This window comes from Ranitomeya variabilis, chromosome 4 (genome assembly GCF_051348905.1).
Source record: "Ranitomeya variabilis isolate aRanVar5 chromosome 4, aRanVar5.hap1, whole genome shotgun sequence".
Classification (NCBI taxonomy): domain Eukaryota; kingdom Metazoa; phylum Chordata; class Amphibia; order Anura; family Dendrobatidae; genus Ranitomeya; species Ranitomeya variabilis.
Genome location: NC_135235.1, coordinates 532346769 through 532367785, shown reverse-complemented (window position 1 = coordinate 532367785; position 21017 = coordinate 532346769). Strand labels below are relative to the sequence as shown.

The window sequence follows — 21017 nt, the reverse complement described above, 5'->3', positions numbered from 1 at the left end:
AGCTGGCGGTGTAGCCGCACAGTGGTCAGAGTGCCCATGCTGACCACTAGAAGTGCCTACGATAGGAGGCCTCCTCCGATGAATCATGTTTTCTCTTACATATATGGATGGGATGTATGGGTGCCGTTACCTGCCTGGGGAAGATATAGCATCTGAATATACGGAGGCAGGGTAAAGCTCTGGTCACTGTATTCATGGCAAAGCAGCAAATACACATCTGTGCAAGACGTGTAGGCCGTGGTTACTCAGGGGCGGACGGGCTAGTCCCCAAGCATCTGTTCACGGCCTCAGGAGGACAGCACTGAACCTTTGAACACGTTTAGCTGTATGCGCTGCATTCGCAGATGTGACGTGCCAGCACGTCGGCTGGATCAGAGACCTTGGAGGATGGCTGCGTGAGGTCAATCACAGTGTCAGGGCAGAAGGTCTCCAGTGAGGAGGTAGCAGGACGCTGCACTCCTCCTGATTAGTGATGAGAGAGTATACTCGTTGCTTGGGTTTTCCCTAGCACGCTCGGGTGACCTCCGAGTATTTGTTAGTGTTCGGAGATTTAGTTTTCATCGTGGCAGCTGAATGATTTACAGCTACTAGACAGCTTGATTACATGTGAGGATTCCCTAGCAACCAGGCAACCCCCACATGTACTGAGCCTGGCTAATAGCTGTAAATCATTCAGCTGAGGCGATGAAAACTTAATCTCCGAACACTAAAAAATACTCGGAGGTCACCCGAGCAGCAGTACACTCGCTCATCACTATCCATACACACTGGTGGACACAGACAAAGAAGGCTCCTGTGCAAGAACAGTATATGAGCCTTTTACAGTCCAATAGCTCATCATAATTGTACAATTCAACATGCTTTGGAGGTGGGAATGGGCCCCCTTACTCCCTGGGCCCCTGTGCGGCTGCACAGGTTGCACCAATAATACGTCCACCCCGTCTGTATATAATATGTGAGGTCCTTTAAGGCCTAAAAACACAATCAGAAAGTAATAAATTGTTACTATAATTAAATAAACTATAATACAAGACAAATCTGGTACAAGGGAAATATTCCCCAAAACAAGTTTTCCAGTTTTATTGTAAGAAAAAAAAAAGAAAGAGGGGGGGGGGGGGGGGGGGGGAGTTCTCAATGCTTAACATAACAAGCCGGTAATATATCCCACGGCCCTCCCATAAACTTGGATCTAATCTGGAAAATACTCAAATTTCATCTCCCCAAGCTTTATTTACAAAGACAAAAAGGACAATTTCTCCCAAGACAATTACTCCTCAAAATATTTACACTGAAATAAAAATATTTTACACATTTAAAAGAGAAAAAAACAAACTGAATCGTGAGAAAGGTGAAAAGTTTGTGAAAATGTAAACTATTTTTGCACTGTGAGGACACACAGTTTAGGCAACACCCCGCTATCTTGAAACCAATGCAATGCAGGCCCCGCTGGCACACAACGGTACGATTCCTGTCACAGTGCTTCTACCTAACACTCGTGTCTTGCAGATGGGAGGACGTCAAGGTCGCCTCTTTCTTGAAGTTTTAGCTTTACATGAGGTAAAAAGACCATTTCAGATCATTTGCCTGTTACAAATAGAAGACAAAACTGTCGCGCTTTTTTGCTTGTAGGGCAAGAGACTCGCTTCTGCTGGTAGCCATTTTGTAAAACACTCAATGAAAGCAGCCATTTTGTACCCTGGTTTCATACGGTCATGTAGGCATGCTTGTTTAATTTGTACCCTGGTTTCAAGGAAAGATTGAAAATGAACCCCTGGATCTTAACACTTATGGGGTCCCACCTGTAAGGACCAAGCTAGTTTCACTTATTGCAAGCTGGTGACTGATGTATAATACAAACTGGCTGCCGCCATTACACACAACATGCCAAGCACTTGTGACTGCTAGAGACAATCTAAGGCCGGGGTCACACTAGCGAGTGCCATCTGAGAAACTCGCGCGAGTCTCTCGCATCAATACCCTGCACTGCCGTCGGCACTCGGGACCGGAGCGTGCGGCTGCATAGAAATACATGCAGCCGCACACTCCAGTCCCGAGTGCCGGCAGCAGTGCAGGGCATTGATGCGCGAGTTTCTCGCATGGCACTCGCAAGTGTGACCCCGGCCCAAGAGCATGAATATTGAAATTCCAGGGGAAAAAAAAAAAAGGTGGAAATGTACTGACTGTAATAGGCCTCATTCAAACGTCAATGGTTTGGGTATCAATGGTTCTCAGAGTTTGGTCAGTGTTTCCATTTTTTACCATCAGAGATTTTCTCGTGTGAAAATAAATTACAAAACATCGCACACAATGAATTGTTGATCACGGACCTATAGGCTTGTACGATCAGTGATTCCGATCAAAAACGGCCAACTATCTGGGATTTTTGACAGCACGGTTCACAAAACTAAACACTTTGCGGACAGCTCCATAGACTATAATGGGTATGTGTTCAATTCGTGAAAACCACAGATAGAACAAGTAGGTAAAAAAAACAAACTGGAGGTCTGAATAAGGCCTAAAACGGAGCAATGAGAGAGAATTCATACTAGGCTAGACATATAAAGCACCAGAGACAGGCAGTCACCACATATGCTTGTCATCACAGGTAGGGGGCGCTATTCTATAATGGGACTATAGGACTGCAAGAAGCAGACGGATAAGTGCAACATAAAGTAGGAACTTCAATCTCATTGAAGGAGGGCATACGTTATGCATACTAGAAAAAAAACAAGCTGGTAACATGAGAACTGTACAGGGGGGGGGGGTCACCGCTAACAGATTTCTGGTCATTTATTATGGGGGAAGGAATAGCAGCAGGTTTGTTAAATATGAATGTTGGAAAGACCGTGTGGTAGATATTCATTTTATAGATTTCTTAGTAGTAGGGGCAGAATAATGGACGCACCACCCAACACTCTGAAAAATGCTGGAAAAAGTGATCACAAAATGCTCAAAAGAATCTTCCTACTCATTTCTATGGAGAAAAGATTTCCTGCTCATGTGTTCAGCCTTTCAAAACCACCAAGTGGTTACAAGAAGTAACATGGTCATTCTTCAAGCAAATTCTGCCCAGAAGATGGTCTAGACGTCAATGGCCAGACTTATAAAAAAAATAAAATAAAAAAAAGCCTAGATGATGACTGATCATCTTTTTTTGAGCATTTTGTCAGCACTTTCACTTAAAAAAAGCAAGAGTTTTTAGGCATTGATTAATGGATGTCAAAAATCATCCAAGAAAAAAAAAAACATCTAGACAAGGAGCAATTCCTGTAGCATCTTCTGCTTGGAAAAACAGACTTTTGACCATATGTTTTAAAAATACATATATCTAAACGGTCTTAATTATGGATGTGATGTAGTGCAGGTGTATTAAGGATTTACTCATCTTCCCCGGTTCCACCGCCGCCTCAGTCCTCTCCTGGCCCACAGAACCAGACAACCTGGCTCACACAGGGGTTTGTGAGTGGGACGCAAGTCACTTTCTCAGTGAGAGTCTGTGGCGTCAGGTTTGGTTCTCATAGACGCACTGGATAAGAAGCACTGTCCCACAGTATGAGCCGGCCAAGCTCACACATGGGCCAAGAAAGGACCGGCGACGGCAAGTATGTTACTACACTTGCACTATATCACATACCCAACTATGACAGTTTAAGGAAAGTTTTTTTTGCCGAGACTTCTTTAACCACACTAGTACTGCCCAGAGGACTGTGAGATTTTCATATGCAGCTTCGAGACGGATATACATTTAGCACATGGCATAGTGTCACTTTTTATCCAGCATAGTGAGTGAGCTGATTTAACAATTATATATTAAAGGGATTCTGTAAGCATATTGTTGCCACGTAATCTGAGAGCAGTATAATGTAGGGCCGAAGACCTTATCCCTGTAGTCACTTACTGGGCTGCTTGCTGCAGATTTGATAGTCACTGTTTTATCAGCAGATCATCACTAGGGAACTAGTAAGCCTGCTGCATTGTACTCCTCGATATATATGGTGCTACAACTGATCAGCATTTTTCTGCCCATGCAGTGCACACAGAAAGCCGTCAGTGGTGTGGGTCCCGTTATATCACAGCTCAGCATTTAATGAACTACTAAATCTGCAGCAGAGAGAAAAAGTGCAGAAAATAGCCCAGTAAGGATATGTGCAGGCAGTCTTATTCATTTAGGAAGTTTTGTAGCAGAAACTCTCCAAATCTTTTGTAAAAACTGTTTCTACTCTGAAAACTGCAAAAAGATTGTGTGTAATATACCTTAAGTGACAGATCGATGGAATCCGGGTCTCTGTCTTTACATTATGCTGCTCTCATGTAAAGTGGCAAAAACCTGGTGATAATATCTTTAAAAGGTACAATCTCACAACAGTATGCCAATTGATTTACTCATGTAATATGTCCCCTTTATGTTTGGCATTACAGAAAAATAAACAATTGGAAGTTTTAAGCGACCATTTCATTCGTGGAGCCCTTGTCCTGTTTACTAGCATGTAAACACATATGGAAATGTAAAATTGGGTAAGCGCAACAATGAAATTGTGGGGCAAAACTAAAAATCAGATGATCTGCATAGACCATGCAGTACACAACACAAATAAGCCATAAGTCAAAACAACAAAACAATGACATCATATCTGCTCCATTTTGAAGAAATATTCAGTTTGGATCTTCACCGAAGACACCACTTGGAGAAAAAAAAAAAAGGTGGGTGATCCGATTCTTTGAGTGAACAACTTCAAGGCCAGTGGGGTCTGATACACATTGGAGGCCACACTTGAGGTTAACGAGAAAGGCAGCATAAACCCCTCGGATTTTGTATACATCAACTTGCAGTGCATTTTATTCAATATATATAGGTTGTCACATGACAAAGGTCCCCGGCCTATTTACGAGGCGTCCTATGTGGAGTCTGCTTTTTCTGCATTTCAATACGACATCGACTCCGGTCATCCAGCCAGGGGAGCTCAAAACTCCTGTAGGGAAGAGGAAAGATCAGGTCAGCAAAAACCATAACAAAAGCACCCATCTATGACTACAGCTGCACGCGTGCAAAAATATAAATGTTTACTTACTGTGGGGTAATTTTCGGCAAGGACCGTCCAAATGCCACAACAGGGAGGTAGGGGGTGATCATCACAGACTCCACTGTGGAAAAGATAAAGCAGTTAAGCTCAGTGTGGATAACCTGCATCACAACGTCATTAAAACATGGCTACTGAGTAGAGAGAAGTCGTCAACATTAGAGTGGGAGATGAAGAGTACAGAGATCAGTCCCCAAAACAATCTACGGGTATGTGGACACAACGTCTTTTAGAAGTTTCAGGGACGGTTTTTCCTGAAAAGAGTCTTCTTTGGGCCAAGCATTTTTTTATTTTTTTTAACTTTATACACTGCTCAATAAATAAAGGGAACTCTAAAATCTCACATCCTAGATATCACTGAATTAAATATTCCAGTTGCATAGTGGAATGCATTGAAAATAAAACAAAAATGAAATGTTAATTAAAATCAATATCCCATGGAGGTCTGGATTTGGATTGACACTCAAAAACAAAGTGGAAAGTCAAATTACAGACTGATAAAACTTCAGTGGAAATGCCTGAAGACAAGGAAATGATGCTCAGTAGTGTGTGTGGCCTCCACGTGCCTGTATGACCTTCCTATAACGCCTGGGCATGCTCCTGATGAGGAGGTGGATGTTCTCCTAAGGATCTCCTCCCAGACCTCGATTAAAGTATCAGTCAATTCCTGAACAGTTTGAGGTGGATGGAACTAGACACGATGTCACAGATGCACTTGATTAGATTCAGGTCTGGGGAACGGGAATACCAGTCCATAGCATCAATTCCTTCATCATGCTGGAACTGCTGACACTCCAGCCACGAGGCCTAGCATTGTCATGCATCAGAAGGAACCCAGGGCCAACCGCACCAGAATATGGTCTCACAGTGGGTCTGAGGATCTCATCCCGGTACCTAATGGCAGTCAGGGTACCTCTGGCTAGCATATGGAGGGCTCTGCAGCCCTCCAGAGAAATGCCTCCCCACACCATTACTGACCCATTGTCAAACTGGTCATGCTGGAAGATGTTACAGGCAGAACATTCTCCACAGCGTCTCAAGATTCTCACATATGCTCAGTCTGAACCTGCTCTCATCCGTGAAGAGCACATGGCGCCAGTCAAATCTGCCAATCTTGCTGTTCTCTGACAAATACCAATCTCCCTGCACTATGTTGGGCTGCAAGCTCAACACCCACTTGTGGACGTCGGGCCCTCATACCACCCTCATGGAGTGTTTCTGATACTCTGAGCAGACACATGAATGTTCGTGGCCTGCTGGAGGTCATTTTGCAGGGCTCTAGCACTGCTCCTCATTGCACAAGAGGAGTAGGTAGCGGTCCTGATGCTTGGTTGTTGCCCTCCTACGGCCCTCTCCGTGTCTCCTGATTATCTGCTCCATGCCCTGGACACTGTGCTGACAGATACAGCTACCCCTCTTGCCACAGCTCACAATGATGTGCCATCCTGGATGAGCTGCACTACCTGAGCAATTTCTGTGGGTTGTAGACACTGCCTCATGATACTGTACCTCTAGGGGTGAGAGCAATGACAAAATGCAAAAGTGACCAAAACAGCAGCCAAAAAGGATGAGAACAGAGAATTGGTCTGTGGTCACCCCCTACAAAACCACTCCGCTATAGGGGTTGGCTTGCTAATTCCCTATCATTTCTACCTTTTGTCTGTGCTATTTGCACAAGAGCAGGAGACATTAATTCACAATCGGTGTTTCTTCATAACTGGACAAGCGGTTTTCTCAGAAGTGTGATTGACTTGGGAGTTATATTGTGTTTAAGTGTTCCCTGTATTTTTTTGACCAGTGTATATAAACCAATGACCCGCCAGAAGGGTCAGGTGGTCACTTCTTTTACCACTTCACAGATGTTCAAGCCTGAAGCAGTTAACAAAAGCTCAAATAGACTGAACATTTGCACACATTTTGACATTGCAGTGTACATGCTCATTTTTTTTTTTTTAGCCCTTTTCAATCTCGTTTTTTAGGCAGAATGTGCCTAATAAAAAAAAAAAAAAAAACGTGCACACATACTTTAAGGGTACATGAACACAGAACGGATCTGCTGCAGACCTAACACCATGGCAAATTCTGCGCCAAACCATGTAATTTTCATTGTGTAAATGCTGAAGATTTCATCCTCTGTAAACCTACAGATTCTGTAAAATGTCATCCACAATGCCTGTACTGTAATACTCAGCAGTATGTCTATCCCATGTGCAATATATGCATTAATAAATCTTTCTACTCAGATTAATGAGATCACAGGCCAAGCCAGACCTACCGTCATCAGGTTCAGGAAAAAAGGAGGTGACTTCTGGCTCACTCTCTTGACTGCCCTTTTTCTTGTACATCCTCAGCTGCAGTCGCTGCAGGATCCGCTGCTCACGAATTCTCTGAATGTCCCACCTATAAGAGATATATTACAGAATCAATGGAAGACCACCAAAATGCCGCCTCTGGCCTAAACCGCTTAAAAAATGCATAATCCTCACCTTTTTCTCCTCTTTTCATCTAGCTCTAACTTGGCATGTCTCTTTGCAAACACGGCATCTTCCAAATTCTAGAAGGAGAGAGCACAGGATGTGGAGGTGGTTTCCCAAATGTCATCTGAAGCACACAACCCCATTTCATTAATTTCCTACACATCACGATTCCTCAGAGGATCTTGCTATGAAAAGAGCAACCAGCTGGCCAGCCATTAGTACCCCATTGCAGTTAACGGAGGATACAAAACTAGGATTGTGATGTGTGAAAGACCCTTTTAAAAATTGTACATCCACTTTTGATCTTTTCCTTGGCCATCTAGTCTAAGGAAACATTCCTATAAGAGGGGTGGCACAGTTGCAGATACAACCTTACCATAACTGAAAAGCACTGGGCATGGGTCCATATCAAATGCACTTCCATGTAAGTGACCATGCTCCGTATTAAAATTGGGTGGTCTAATCAGTATAGTGGCCCATGCAAAGACTTCTTAAAAAGGTGCCATTACCAAAGCAAAGGGTGGTGGTGGGGTAAATCATGCCATCAGCATATGGTATAGCTCGTAAGCAGCGCTGAGCGTTTAGGAGGACCACCTTTATTATAAATACTTATACCTACTTTTTTATACAGATCTTACCTCTGGTACGTCTGATGTATTCAAGTCCTGAAGAGGTTCTATCGGATGCTCTCTCCATGAAGGAACTGGGAAAAATAATGCAAAAGCCACAATTGAGACATTGCACTAGAAGCCACAAATTTCATTAAATTGCATCCCACCATGAAGCAAAGCTGCCTGTTGAACATGGAAAAGATAGATCTCATTCACCCATTAAACTGTACCTCCAGCTTTTCTCTATTTTCACCACTAGAGGAGCTGTTTCACAGTAATGTGCCAAGTATCCCCCCACTAATAGACCAGGTAAGCATTATGGCAGCAGCCTGATATGTATACAGGAATCTACTTAGTTGTAATAGCCATTCTGCTGAAGAAAATTAAGAAATGCAGGTCCTTATGTAATTGCCATCACCAGGAGTGTCATCTATACGTGATCAATGAAGAAATAAAAGTGAAATAATACAGGTTGAATAAACAGGAGTGACAGCGAGAATTCAGCCATTATTAAAATTTGCATTGAACAGTGGAGCTGCCAGTACGGCTATGTATGAGATGCAAGTTAGGGTTAAAGCAATGCTTGCCAACAGGGACTGGTGGAGAGCCACTGATTGAAAGGGCTCCGCTTAGTAAATGACACCCACAAATCTGTTTCAAAAGGACAAGCACCCCAAAATATTTGTCCAGGGCGGGAAGAACAGTGAGCACACACTGCATTAACCCTACAGACAACCCCACCTTCCAAAACAGGTTTTAAGTGAATGTCCCTCTAGCACTTTTCTAAATGTATACTGCCAGGTTCAGCTAAGGTGAACTTCCACTAATAAGCATATGTGGGAAATTACAGATCTCACACTTGTCTGACTGGTGGGTAACCAAGCAAGGAACGAATGGACACCACCGCAATCACAGCCAGTCTAATTACAACCCAATTGGATCTATCAGGTGCCATCACATCACATATTATAGTTCCAGCACTGTCTCAGGTTTCTAGCGCAGGCGTGACCAGAGCCTTAGAAAACAAATCTGGTATATGTAGAACTCGAAGCGTTTAAAGGGAACCTGTCACCCCCCCCCCCCCCCCCCAGGCGTTTTTAACTAAAAGAGCCACCTTGTGCAGCAGTAATGCTGCATTCTGACAAGGTGGCTCTTTTAGTTCTGGGTGCTGTAACTAGAGAAATAATCAGTTTTATATTTTGTCCTAAATACCTTTTCTTCAGTCCTGGAGGCAGGCGTTTCCCCCCTGCTGCAGACGCCACACAGCCATCACTCAAATCTTCTTGGCGCCGGGCGCGCCTCCTCATCGCTGTTTTGAAATCAGCCGGCGCCTGCGCTCTTTTCTCCTGCCTTGGGCAGGCGCAGTGAGCGCTGCCCGTCCTCTGTGCTCATATGCAGTCTAGCTGACTGCGCCTGTGCGGCCGCCCTGCCTGTGAATCCCAGCCCCGCAATGTGAATAAATCATAAGTCACTGCGGGGCTGGGAATCACAGGCAGGGCGGCCGCACAGGCGCAGTCAGCTAGACTGCATATGAGGACAGGCAGCGCTCACTGCGCCTGCCCAAGGCAGGAGAAAAGAGCGCAGGCAGATTTCAAACAGCAGTGAGGAGGCGGCGCCCGGCGCCAAGAAGATTTGAGTGACGGCTGTGTGGCGTCTGCAGCAAGGGGGAAACGCCTGCCTCCAGGACTGAAGAAAGATATTTAGGACAAATTACAAAACTGATTATTTCTCTAGTTACAGCACCCAGAACTAAAAGAGCCACCTTGTCAGAATGCAGCATTACTGCTGCACAAGGTGGCTCTTTTAGTTAAAAACGCCTGGGGGGGGGGTGACAGGTTCCCTTTAACCCAGAACTCCAGAGAAATGATCACACATCCTTATGGCACCGAATATGCTGGGGAGATGTATAATATGCTACTACCAGGAGCGCACACCGCAGGACCGGAAGTGTCAGCAGGCTACAGGCCAAGGCTACTATTATTTGAAGTGCACACAGTATTAGCCTGCCAGCCCTGCTATCAGAAGTGCACACAGGAAGGCCAGCAGTGTCAGCAGGCTACAGGCCGAGGCTACTACTATCAGGAGCGCACACAGCAGCAGCGCCGGCAGTGTCAGCAGGCTACAGGCCGAGGCTACTACTATCAGGAGCGCACACAGGAAGGCCGGCAGTGTCAGCAGGCTACAGGCCGAGGCTACTACTACCAGGAGCGCACACAGCAGCGCACACAGCAGCGCCAGGAGCGCACACAGCAGCGCCAGGAGCGCACACAGCAGCGCCAGGAGCGCACACAGCAGCGCCAGGAGCGCACACAGCAGGGCCAGGAGCGCACACAGCAGGGCCAGGAGCGCACACAGCAGGGCCAGGAGCGCACACAGCAGGGCCAGGAGCGCACACAGCAGGGCCAGGAGCGCACACAGCAGGGCCAGGAGCGCACACAGCAGCGCCAGGAGCGCACACAGCAGCGCCAGGAGCGCACACAGCAGCGCCAGGAGCGCACACAGCAGGGCCAGGAGCGCACACAGCAGGGCCAGGAGCGCACACAGCAGGGCCAGGAGCGCACACAGCAGCGCCAGGAGCGCACACAGCAGCGCCAGGAGCGCACACAGCAGGGCCAGGAGCGCACACAGCAGGGCCAGGAGCGCACACAGCAGGGCCAGGAGCGCACACAGCAGGGCCAGGAGCGCACACAGCAGGGCCAGGAGCGCACACAGCAGGGCCAGGAGCGCACACAGCAGGGCCAGGAGCGCACACAGCAGGGCCAGGAGCGCACACAGCAGGGCCAGGAGCGCACACAGCAGGGCCAGGAGCGCACACAGCAGGGCCAGGAGCGCACACAGCAGGGCCAGGAGCGCACACAGCAGGGCCAGGAGCGCACACAGCAGGGCCAGGAGCGCACACAGCAGGGCCAGGAGCGCACACAGCAGGGCCAGGAGCGCACACAGCAGGGCCAGGAGCGCACACAGCAGGGCCAGGAGCGCACACAGCAGGGCCAGGAGCGCACACAGCAGGGCCAGGAGCGCACACAGCAGGGCCAGGAGCGCACACAGCAGGGCCAGGAGCGCACACAGCAGGCTACTGGCAGTAAGGGTGTGACTGATAAGATCTTGGAGAACTAAGCCCTATCTGATGAAAAGGGTTCCAAACCGGCTTCTAACTCTTAAGATATTTCACTTCTTCTGCATACAGAAAATTATAGAATATAATAATAATATTATTATTATTAACAACAAAAAATAATGTAACCAGAAGCTATGAAGATAAACCGGAGGAAACAATTACCTTAGTAGTAAGGTGCTGAAGTATTTTCCTGCCACCTTTTCCAAAAAGCTTAGTTTAAGAAAAAAAAAAAAGTCTTCATACTGAAAATCCTCAAACTATAGGCTCATCTGTAGATAAACCCAGTGGCGCAAAATTCCTGCATCTTAAAAACAGCCGTACTCATCCCATGCTCCTAGCTCTAGTCTTTGTTGATATGGCTGCAGCCTTGACATCCGGCCAGTCAATGGGCTCAGCAGTGATGCAGATCTGGACAGCACCAGACCACTGAGCCCAGTGATTAGCTGCAGTAGTCAAGGCTGCAGCCATACCATGCCAGGGATAGCAGTGGAGAAGCACAGCTGGAGAAGCAGAGGGTGAACATAGGCTGACGTCCCTATTTTAGTGTAGAATCACTAACCATTACAGTCCTAGAGCTATCAGATATTACAATGACATCGCTAAAGATGAGTGACCGATCACATGTAATACAGAGTTTTAATTGCCATTTAACGGTCCATGATTAGTCAGGTAAAGCTATGCATTTATGCCAAGATTAACTTTTAAGATACTATTTTGAGGAAGGTCATAAATGGCGCAAAAGAAAACAAGTAACGTCAAAGTCTCTGCAGTAATCCTGCGGCAAACTACAGACTGCCATTTGTGAAGATCCTCAATCTGTAAATGGCAGTCAGATCAGTATGTAAGTTGCTAATGTCTCACATGAAGGCCACAAGTATAAAGGGAGAGAAATAAGAACATGGAATGGCTATTTAGCAAGCTTTCACCGCTCAAGCCAGCCCAATAAGGAACACTCCAGAATAGGCAAAGTTGCCCTTTAAACATATTAAAGCTGGAACTTTTAAGGCTCATACAATCTAACCTCATCATATGAGATGAGTAAATCTTGAGTTCTGTGAAACTGGAAGAAAGATCAAAGTGAGAACAGCCTCTTACTTGCCACACACTCCTCTTTCTTGGGCGAGGGCTCTCTCAGTGGAGAAGGAGGCGGCTGATGCCACCGGCATAGGTACATGTCCGTGGTGGCAAGGTAGGGCAAAGAATCTCTCTCGCCAGGGTTTGGTTCACTGTCTTTTAATGATGATGCTGCAGAGCTGTCCCATGCAGACCTCAGAGGAGTATCCACTGGAGATTGAGAGGTTTCTGGAGTCTCTTTGCTGCGCAGCTCTCTCTGACTGACTGTCTCAGACATCGAACCCCCAGGCTCTGCATCTTCTGCCTCTGTCGGCAACCTTGACATCTTGCCCTTCATTTTTGCAAGTTCAGAGGTTAGTCTCTTAACTGGAGTCCTGTGGTCTGTATTACCAAAGGCAGATTTCCTAGAACACAGAAAGAAGCAAGTCAAAAACAAGAAAATCTCGAAAAATGTAAAAGGACCCTGATTAGGGGTTTTAAAATTTTCAGATAGAAAGTACAGTCCAGAGAAATGTAGTATTACATGGTGGCCACTCAGATAAATGCCTGTCCTTGTAATAGAAGCATTTCAAGTCCGCCACGGTTTAAAAACCAAACATTTTAAAGGGGTTGTACAGTTTAAAGCTACAAGTCTGCAGGCACTATGTGACTGCAGACTTGTGACTCCTCACATATCGGGCGCTGTAAGCTTTCTCCAGTGCCGACGGTGGTCACCTGACGGCAAGTATGCGATATGCATACTCCCGGACACATTCTGACTAGATGGGCACGGCCTCGCTCAATGCAAATATATTGAGCGAGGCCGGAAACAGACTAGTCAGAATGTAGCCAGAAGTATGACCACCGCCGGCACCAGAGAATCCTCACAGTGCTCGCGTTGTGAGGATTCTAAAGTCTTGGTGACCCTTGGAAACGGTATATTCTGACAATGCAGCACTCCGACTAAAAAAAAGGAGCTCTGCACCTTAAAGGCTTATTTCCATGTCTTCAATTTATGTTCTAAATGCCTAGTAGATACAAGTCCCACAAATGGGACCAGGGGCTATATAGCAAATGGGACCCTGTTGCATGCCGACATCACCGGAGATATAGTCAGAAATCCCATAAATCTATGAGATGAGATACCCCTTTAAAAGAGATTTCTTTCAAAAATGTCCATAGCTGCTCCTTAGAAATTATCAGCGGTGCCAATGTCTTCACTAAGTTAGTAATTTACATGAGGACAACAGAGGTGTCAGCCGTATGCATGTAATTTGGTCATACAGTAGAGCCCCGACAGAGCTGCCATTCCAGAAGTGAAAACATGAAATGTTTGAGAGGAACACTGCTTGGCTGGAGAGCCCCTTTAATGTATCCACAATGTGGTCAATAGCAGAAACTGGTTAATTGTACAGCTCTCCAGTAAGGGAGTAATGGTCAGATCATCCACTTCCACAAACCTTTTGTGTCCTTTTGCATTTCTGCCAAAGGAGAAGGGCTTTGGGGTAAGGCCTGGCAACTGAGGGGAGGCCTCTGGGGGAAACTCCCCACCCCCTGCGCTCTCTGGAAGGGGACCCTCCGGCATGTCGGTGGCCGACTCACGGCTTTGTGGCGTGCGCTGTTTATCCTTCTCACTGTCCTTTCTGACCAACTGCATGCGTCTTTCCATCCGCTCAATGCGGGCCAGGAGCTAGGAAAGAAACAAGGTAGACCTTTATTGGGAAAGTCATTGCGAAGAATCAGACATGGAAGAAGGTAAAGGGAACATACACAGATTTCGACCAGCCCCATGTCTATGTAGGGGGCTTCAAATATGGAGGGAACCACTGTGGGCTGCTAAGAGTTACGTGAGCAGCTATGAATCACATCAAAGTTGAGCAGATACAAGCGATTTTAAAATTTGGAGCGGAGCTACATCTGTAATGGGGTGGAGAGTCACAGGGAGGGAGACCAGAGCCACACACACAGCGGCCGGCCGCCACATACAGTCTGCATTGCACCAAATCATGATGTGTTAATCCAGACACCCAGCACCGCACAAGTCAGGGACAGACAGGTCTCCATGCCTGGGAAAGGGGCGCAATAACAGAAAGGGAGAGAAGTCATTGACCAAAAAAATGGTTCCCTATTCTGTTACATGCAGACATGGGCGCACAGAAAAGGAAAAGAAAGAAAAAAAAACTCACTGCAGCAGCTTAACCCTGTATAAGCCTGCATTCCTGGTCCCTGCAGATGTCTGGCTATAAAAGGGTTAACAGTGAGCCAAGGAAGAACAGTCAGTGGGCCTACAGCAGACTGAAATGCAAGCTCCCATGGCAGGGCAGGGGTTAAGGGGGCAGACCTTCCTCTTGCATATACTAGCTCCTGCAGACTTGCGGATGCCATTAACCCACACTATGCCTGCAACCTGTTTCCACCTCAGTATTTTGAGGGTTAAAAGGGGGGGAGGGAATGGGCTGCTAATAAAATAAATGTGAAGACTTCCAGCAAACCTAAAATCCATGGTATCCCATCCTCCTTTCCGTTGCCATGGCAGCCCATTTAAACCGCCACCCCCCCTCCTCTACCGCCATGATGGTCTAGTGTGATTCTCATGAATGTGTATAGGATGGAGGGGGCTGTAAGAGAAGGGGGAGGGCAGAGAAGAAAGGGGGGGCAGGAATGAGATGGCAAGGGAGGTGGCATTACCTCAGCCTGTATGGGTCCTTCCTATGGAGGGCTGGCGAGGCAGATTCCCCAGCATTACACTACATAGCCTATCGCCCCCCTCTCAGGCGTCCCTCTCTCCACAAGTCCCCTCTCTTCCAAAAAAGAAAATCCCTCTCTCCCTTCCCCCAGTCTAGCTGCAAGATGCACACACAATATAGCAGAAGGAAAAAAAATATGCACATTATATAGGTCCCAAATGTGAGACCCTCAACAGTCTCCAGATCATACATCAGTGCCATGGAAACAGTGGTACCCGACATCCACATATAACGTGTATACAGCTGCCTATGTGCCCGCAGTGGGGCCATACATAACACCGGGCACTCTGCAAGCTGGTATTACACAGAGCAGACGTGGCTGACGGGCAGCGAGACGCCAGCCCACTCATCGGGAAGACGGGGGTTAACCACTGCACATTTCTACAAGAAACATGGAGTATTGTTATAAAAGGAAAAATGATCTGCAAATCCTTAGATTATAATATAGTGAGCGAGTCCCTGTAAGATCCAGCGAGACTATGAGGGAGTATAGAAATAACCCGTGCACGGGCCGTTATCGCAGCCATATTCTCTATCCCATGCGGCTTTTCCTACCATGTAAAATTGGAGCAACATAACTCGTATGTATATTTATATACATTTATATCTTAGTCAACAAATAGCGGCAGCAAAAACAGTCCTCATAGGAGCGGTAGCAAAAAAGATCCTCTAATGTAATGCAGGGCTGAGGAGTCAGGGACATTGAGGAGTCGGAGGTTTGGCTTACTGACTCCACAGCCCTGGTAATCGCAAAGCAAAAACCAAAGAATACCAGCTGCAAATAGCACAGCCCCAGTGTGTGTCAATGTACGCATAGAAAACAGATATAAATATTTATTACACACGGCAATACCGGAGCTCACCCGTCTCCTGTGCCAGATTATACACACCTGTCGCCGTATAGGTAGGTCATAGAGAACTGTATATACCACATTATTTTTCTATAGTATACACCTCTAACAGCTGTATAGATAATACCCCACATCCTCACTGCCAGCAGTAGACAGCATATACGTGTGTGAGCATATGTATTTTATCTATACACAGTAAACACTAGTAGTATACACATGTATATTATAATAATCCATGGCCTCACAGCACTGATACATGTATAGGACGCATTTATAGCAAACCATACTAATAGGTGTGTATGAGGCTCCAGGTGCCCACCGCCTGCAGCAGACAGTGTATATACACAACTGTTATACATATTATATATATCACACACACAGTAAACAGTTCTGGTGATATATACTCAGAAATACACATTTTGCTCCACGTGCCTGCAGACAGTGCTGACAGCGGTACAAATACATGCAGGGATATGAGAGTACATACGTACTATAATATATATATATAACCCACACACTCAGTGTTGCGGCAGGCCATGCAGCACCCCCAGGATTAGGGCACCGTGTAGTGGCAGGCCGTGCAGTACCCCCAGGATTAGGGCACCCTGTAGTGGCAGGCCGTGCAGTACCCCCAGGATTAGGGCACCCTGTAGTGGCAGGCCGTGCAGTACCTCCAGGATTAGGGCACCCTGTAGTGGCAGGCCGTGCAGTACCCCCAGGATTAGGGCACCCTGTAGTGGCAGGCCGTGCAGCACCCCCAGGATTAGGGCACCGTGTAGTGGCAGGCCGTGCAGTACCCCCAGGATTAGGGCACCCTGTAGTGGCAGGCCGTGCAGTACCCCCAGGATTAGGGCACCGTGTAGTGGCAGGCCGTGCAGTGCCCCCAGGATTAGGGCACCGTGTAGTGGCAGGCCGTGCAGCACCCCCAGGATTAGGGCACCGTGTAGTGTCAGGCCGTGCAGTACCCCCAGGATTAGGGCACCGTGTAGTGGCAGGCCGTGCAGTACCCCCAGGATTAGGGCACCCTGTAGTGGCAGGCCGTGCAGTACCCCCAGGATTAGGGCACCGTGTAGTGGCAGGCCGTGCAGCGCCCCCAGGATTAGGGCACCGTGTAGTGGCAGGCCGTGCAGCACCCCCAGGATTAGGGCACCGTGTAGTGGCAGGCCGTGCAGCACCCCCAGGATTAGGGCACCGTGTAGTGGCAGGCCGTGCAGCACCCCCAGGATTAGGGCACCGTGTACCCAACTTATGCCCACCATACATGGTGCACTACACACGTCAGTGACTGGTGATCGCCTCCACCACATATGAGACACCATGACGGCCCCGTCCCCGGGCTCAGTTCGCTCGTTTCCCCGCCAGTATCCGCCCTGTCCCCTCTCACCGTGTCCTTCTCGGCTCGGAGCTCCCCGATCTGCCGCTCCCTCTCCTGGATCCGGTGCTGCTGCTGCTCGATCAGGTCCAACTGCAAAAGAACGATCTGCTTGAGACAGGCCCCGGCTCCGGCGCCCCCTCTTAACGGCGGTCTCCAGCGAGGACCCGGGGAAGTTGAACTCGAGGCCGGGGCCTGGCCTTGTCCAGTGGCCGCCGTAGTAGCCGCCCCGGCCCCGGTCACCGCCGCCCCGGCAGCTCCCCCAGCCCCCTTATCAGCCAGGGCCCCCGCTTCGCAGGCGAGCTTGCCGCACGGATCACTAAGCCCGGCCGGAGACTTCTTCAGCCCCCGCTCTCCAGGCTGCGGCCTACTCCGGCCCGCAAGCCCCGAGCTTTCCTGAGGCTCTTCCCCCGATAAGGGGTCGTCGTGCCTGGGGCGGCACACACTGGCTTTCATGCTCATGACTCCTCCTCGGGCCCGGCATCCTCCTGCAGCCTCGAGTGAGGGGAGGAGGCCGAGGCCCCCGGGGCGCACTGAGCTCAGAACCGAGGAGGAGGACGCACAATAAGATGGCGGCAGGGGGAGGGAGGGAGGAAGGAAGGAAGGGAAGCCTGGAAGTGGTGTCTGCTGAGGAGAGCGGGGGAGAGCCGGCTACACTGCACTATACCCTGGAGGCACGGCCACTACCACACTGCTGCCGTGTATACCCGGCGCGCTACTGCGTGTGCAGCGGCGAGAAGTGTAACCCTGTGTAATGCTGTGTAGCAATGGTGGCTCCTCTGCCACATACAGGGCTGAAAATGGAAACCCTGCAAAAAAGTCAGCATCTCATGTGAGGGTCCACAGTGACAGCGTTACACGCCATGTGAGGGTCCACAGTGACAGCGTTACACGTCATGTGAGGGTCCACAGTGACAGCGTTACACGTCATGTGAGGGTCCACAGTGACAGCGTTACACGTCATGTGAGGGTCCACAGTGACAGCGTTACACGTCATGTGAGGGTCCACAGTGACAGCGGTACACGTCATGTGAGGGTCCACAGTGACAGCGTTACACGTCATGTGAGGGTCCACAGTGACAGCGGTACACGTCATGTGAGCGTCCACAGTGACAGCGTTACACGTCATGTGAGCGTCCACAGTGACAGCGTTACACGTCATGTGAGCGTCCACAGTGACAGCGTTACACGTCATGTGAGGGTCCACAGTGACAGCGTTACACGTCATGTGAGGGTCCACAGTGACAGCGTTACACGTCATGTGAGGGTCCACAGTGACAGCGGTACACGTCATGTGAGGGTCCACAGTGACAGCGGTACACGTCATGTGAGGGTCCACAGTGACAGCGGTACACGTCATGTGAGGGTCCACAGTGACAGCGGTACACGTCATGTGAGCGTCCACAGTGACAGCGGTACACGTCATGTGAGGGTCCACAGTGACAGCGGTACACGTCATGTGAGGGTCCACAGTGACAGCGTTACACGTCATGTGAGGGTCCACAGTGACAGCGGTACACGTCATGTGAGGGTCCACAGTGATAGCGGTACACGTCATGTGAGGGTCCACAGTGACAGCGGTACACGTCATGTGAGGGTCCACAGTGACAGCGGTACACGTCATGTGAGCGTCCACAGTGACAGCGGTACACGTCATGTGAGGGTCCACAGTGACAGCGGTACACGTCATGTGAGGGTCCACAGTGACAGCGGTACACGTCATGTGAGTGTCCACAGTGACAGCGGTACACGTCATGTGAGCGTCCACAGTGACAGCGGTACACGTCATGTGAGCGTCCACAGTGACAGCGTTACACGTCATGTGAGGGTCCACAGTGACAGCGGTACACGTCATGTGAGGGTCCACAGTGACAGCGGTACATGTCATGTGAGGGTCCACAGTGACAGCGGTAAATGTCATGTTAGGGTCCACAGTGACAGCGGTACACGTCATGTGAGGGTCCACAGTGACCGCGTTACACGTAATGTGAGGGTCCACAGTGACAGCGGTACACGTCATGTGAGGGTCCACAGTGACAGCGGTGCACGTCATGTGAGGGTCCACAGTGACAGCGGTATACGTCATGTTAGGGTCCACAGTGACAGCGGTACACGTCATGTGAGGGTCCACAGTGACAGCGGTATACGTCATGTTAGGGTCCACAGTGACAGCGGTAAACGTCATGTGAGGGTCCACAGTGACAGCGGTACACGTCATGTGAGGGTCCACAGTGACAGCGGTACACGTCATGTGAGGGTCCACAGTGACAGCGGTACACGTCATGTGAGGGTCCACAGTGACAGCGGTACACGTCATGTGAGGGTCCACAGTGACAGCGGTACACGTCATGTGAGCGTCCACAGTGACAGCGGTACACGTCATGTGAGGGTCCACAGTGACAGCGGTACACGTCATGTGAGGGTCCACAGTGACAGCGTTACACGTCATGTGAGGGTCCACAGTGACAGCGGTACACGTCATGTGAGGGTCCACAGTGATAGCGGTACACGTCATGTGAGGGTCCACAGTGACAGCGGTACACGTCATGTGAGGGTCCACAGTGACAGCGGTACACGTCATGTGAGCGTCCACAGTGACAGCGGTACACGTCATGTGAGGGTCCACAGTGACAGCGGTACACGTCATGTGAGGGTCCACAGTGACAGCGGTACACGTCATGTGAGTGTCCACAGTGACAGCGGTACACGTCATGTGAGCGTCCACAGTGACAGCGGTACACGTCATGTGAGCGTCCACAGTGACAGCGTTACACGTCATGTGAGGGTCCACAGTGACAGCGGTACACGTCATGTGAGGGTCCACAGTGACAGCGGTACATGTCATGTGAGGGTCCACAGTGACAGCGGTAAATGTCATGTTAGGGTCCACAGTGACAGCGGTACACGTCATGTGAGGGTCCACAGTGACCGCGTTACACGTAATGTGAGGGTCCACAGTGACAGCGGTACACGTCATGTGAGGGTCCACAGTGACAGCGGTGCACGTCATGTGAGGGTCCACAGTGACAGCGGTATACGTCATGTTAGGGTCCACAGTGACAGCGGTACACGTCATGTGAGGGTCCACAGTGACAGCGGTATACGTCATGTTAGGGTCCACAGTGACAGCGGTAAACGTCATGTGAGGGTCCACAGTGACAGCGGTATACGTCATGTTAGGGTCCACAGTGACAGCGGTACACGTCATGTGAGGGTCCACAGTGACAGCGGTATACGTCATGTTAGGGTCCACAGTGACAGCGGTACACGTCATGTGAGGGTCCACAGTGACAGCGTTACACGTCATGTGAGGGTCCACAGTGACAGCGGTACACGTCATGTGAGGGTCCACAGTGACAGCGGTACACGTAATGTGAGGCGCTCTTAGTGACAGCAGTACACGTCATGTGAGGGTCCACAGTGACAGCGGTACACGTAATGTGAGGCGCTCTTAGTGACAGCAGTACACATCATGTGAGGGTTTACAGTGACAGCGGTACACGTCATGTTAGGGTCCACAGTGACAGCGGTACACATCATGTGAGGGTCCACAGTGACAGCGGTACACATCATGTGAGGGTCCACAGTGACAGCGGTACACGTCATGTGAGGGTCCACAGTGACAGCGGTACATATCATGTGAGGGTCCACAGTGACAGCGGTACATATCATGTGAGGGTCCACAGTGACAGCGGTACACATCATGTGAG

General features: G+C 49.1%; 1 protein-coding gene across 1 annotated transcript; it reads right to left on the bottom strand.

Annotated features, from left to right (window-relative positions):
- Positions 1-4448: 4448 nt before the first annotated feature.
- Positions 4449-17900, bottom strand: MSL1 (MSL complex subunit 1). The gene is made up of 8 exons (XM_077252382.1): positions 17320-17900; positions 13798-14027; positions 12380-12762; positions 8194-8258; positions 7565-7632; positions 7354-7478; positions 5070-5142; positions 4449-4970 (listed from the first exon to the last, which is right to left on the bottom strand). The coding sequence occupies exons 1-8, from the start codon at positions 17767-17769 to the stop codon at positions 4880-4882; spliced, it is 1485 nt and encodes a 494-aa protein (XP_077108497.1). The 5' UTR covers positions 17770-17900; the 3' UTR covers positions 4449-4879.
- Between the last annotated feature and the right edge of the window lie 3117 nt (positions 17901-21017).

What these genes read in the sequence shown, in the direction of transcription:
- MSL1 (XM_077252382.1), bottom strand. Translation starts at nt 17,769, where the DNA reads ATGAGCATGAAAGCCAGTGTGTGCCGCCCCAGGCACGACGACCCCTTA. An exon ending in TCCGAGCCGAGAAGGACACG is followed by an intron (nt 14,028 to 17,319) that starts GTGAGAGGGGAC and finishes TTTCTTTCCTAG; the next exon opens with CTCCTGGCCCGCATTGAGCG. An exon ending in TTGCCGAAAATTACCCCACA is followed by an intron (nt 4,971 to 5,069) that starts GTAAGTAAACAT and finishes TCTTCCCTACAG; the next exon opens with GAGTTTTGAGCTCCCCTGGC.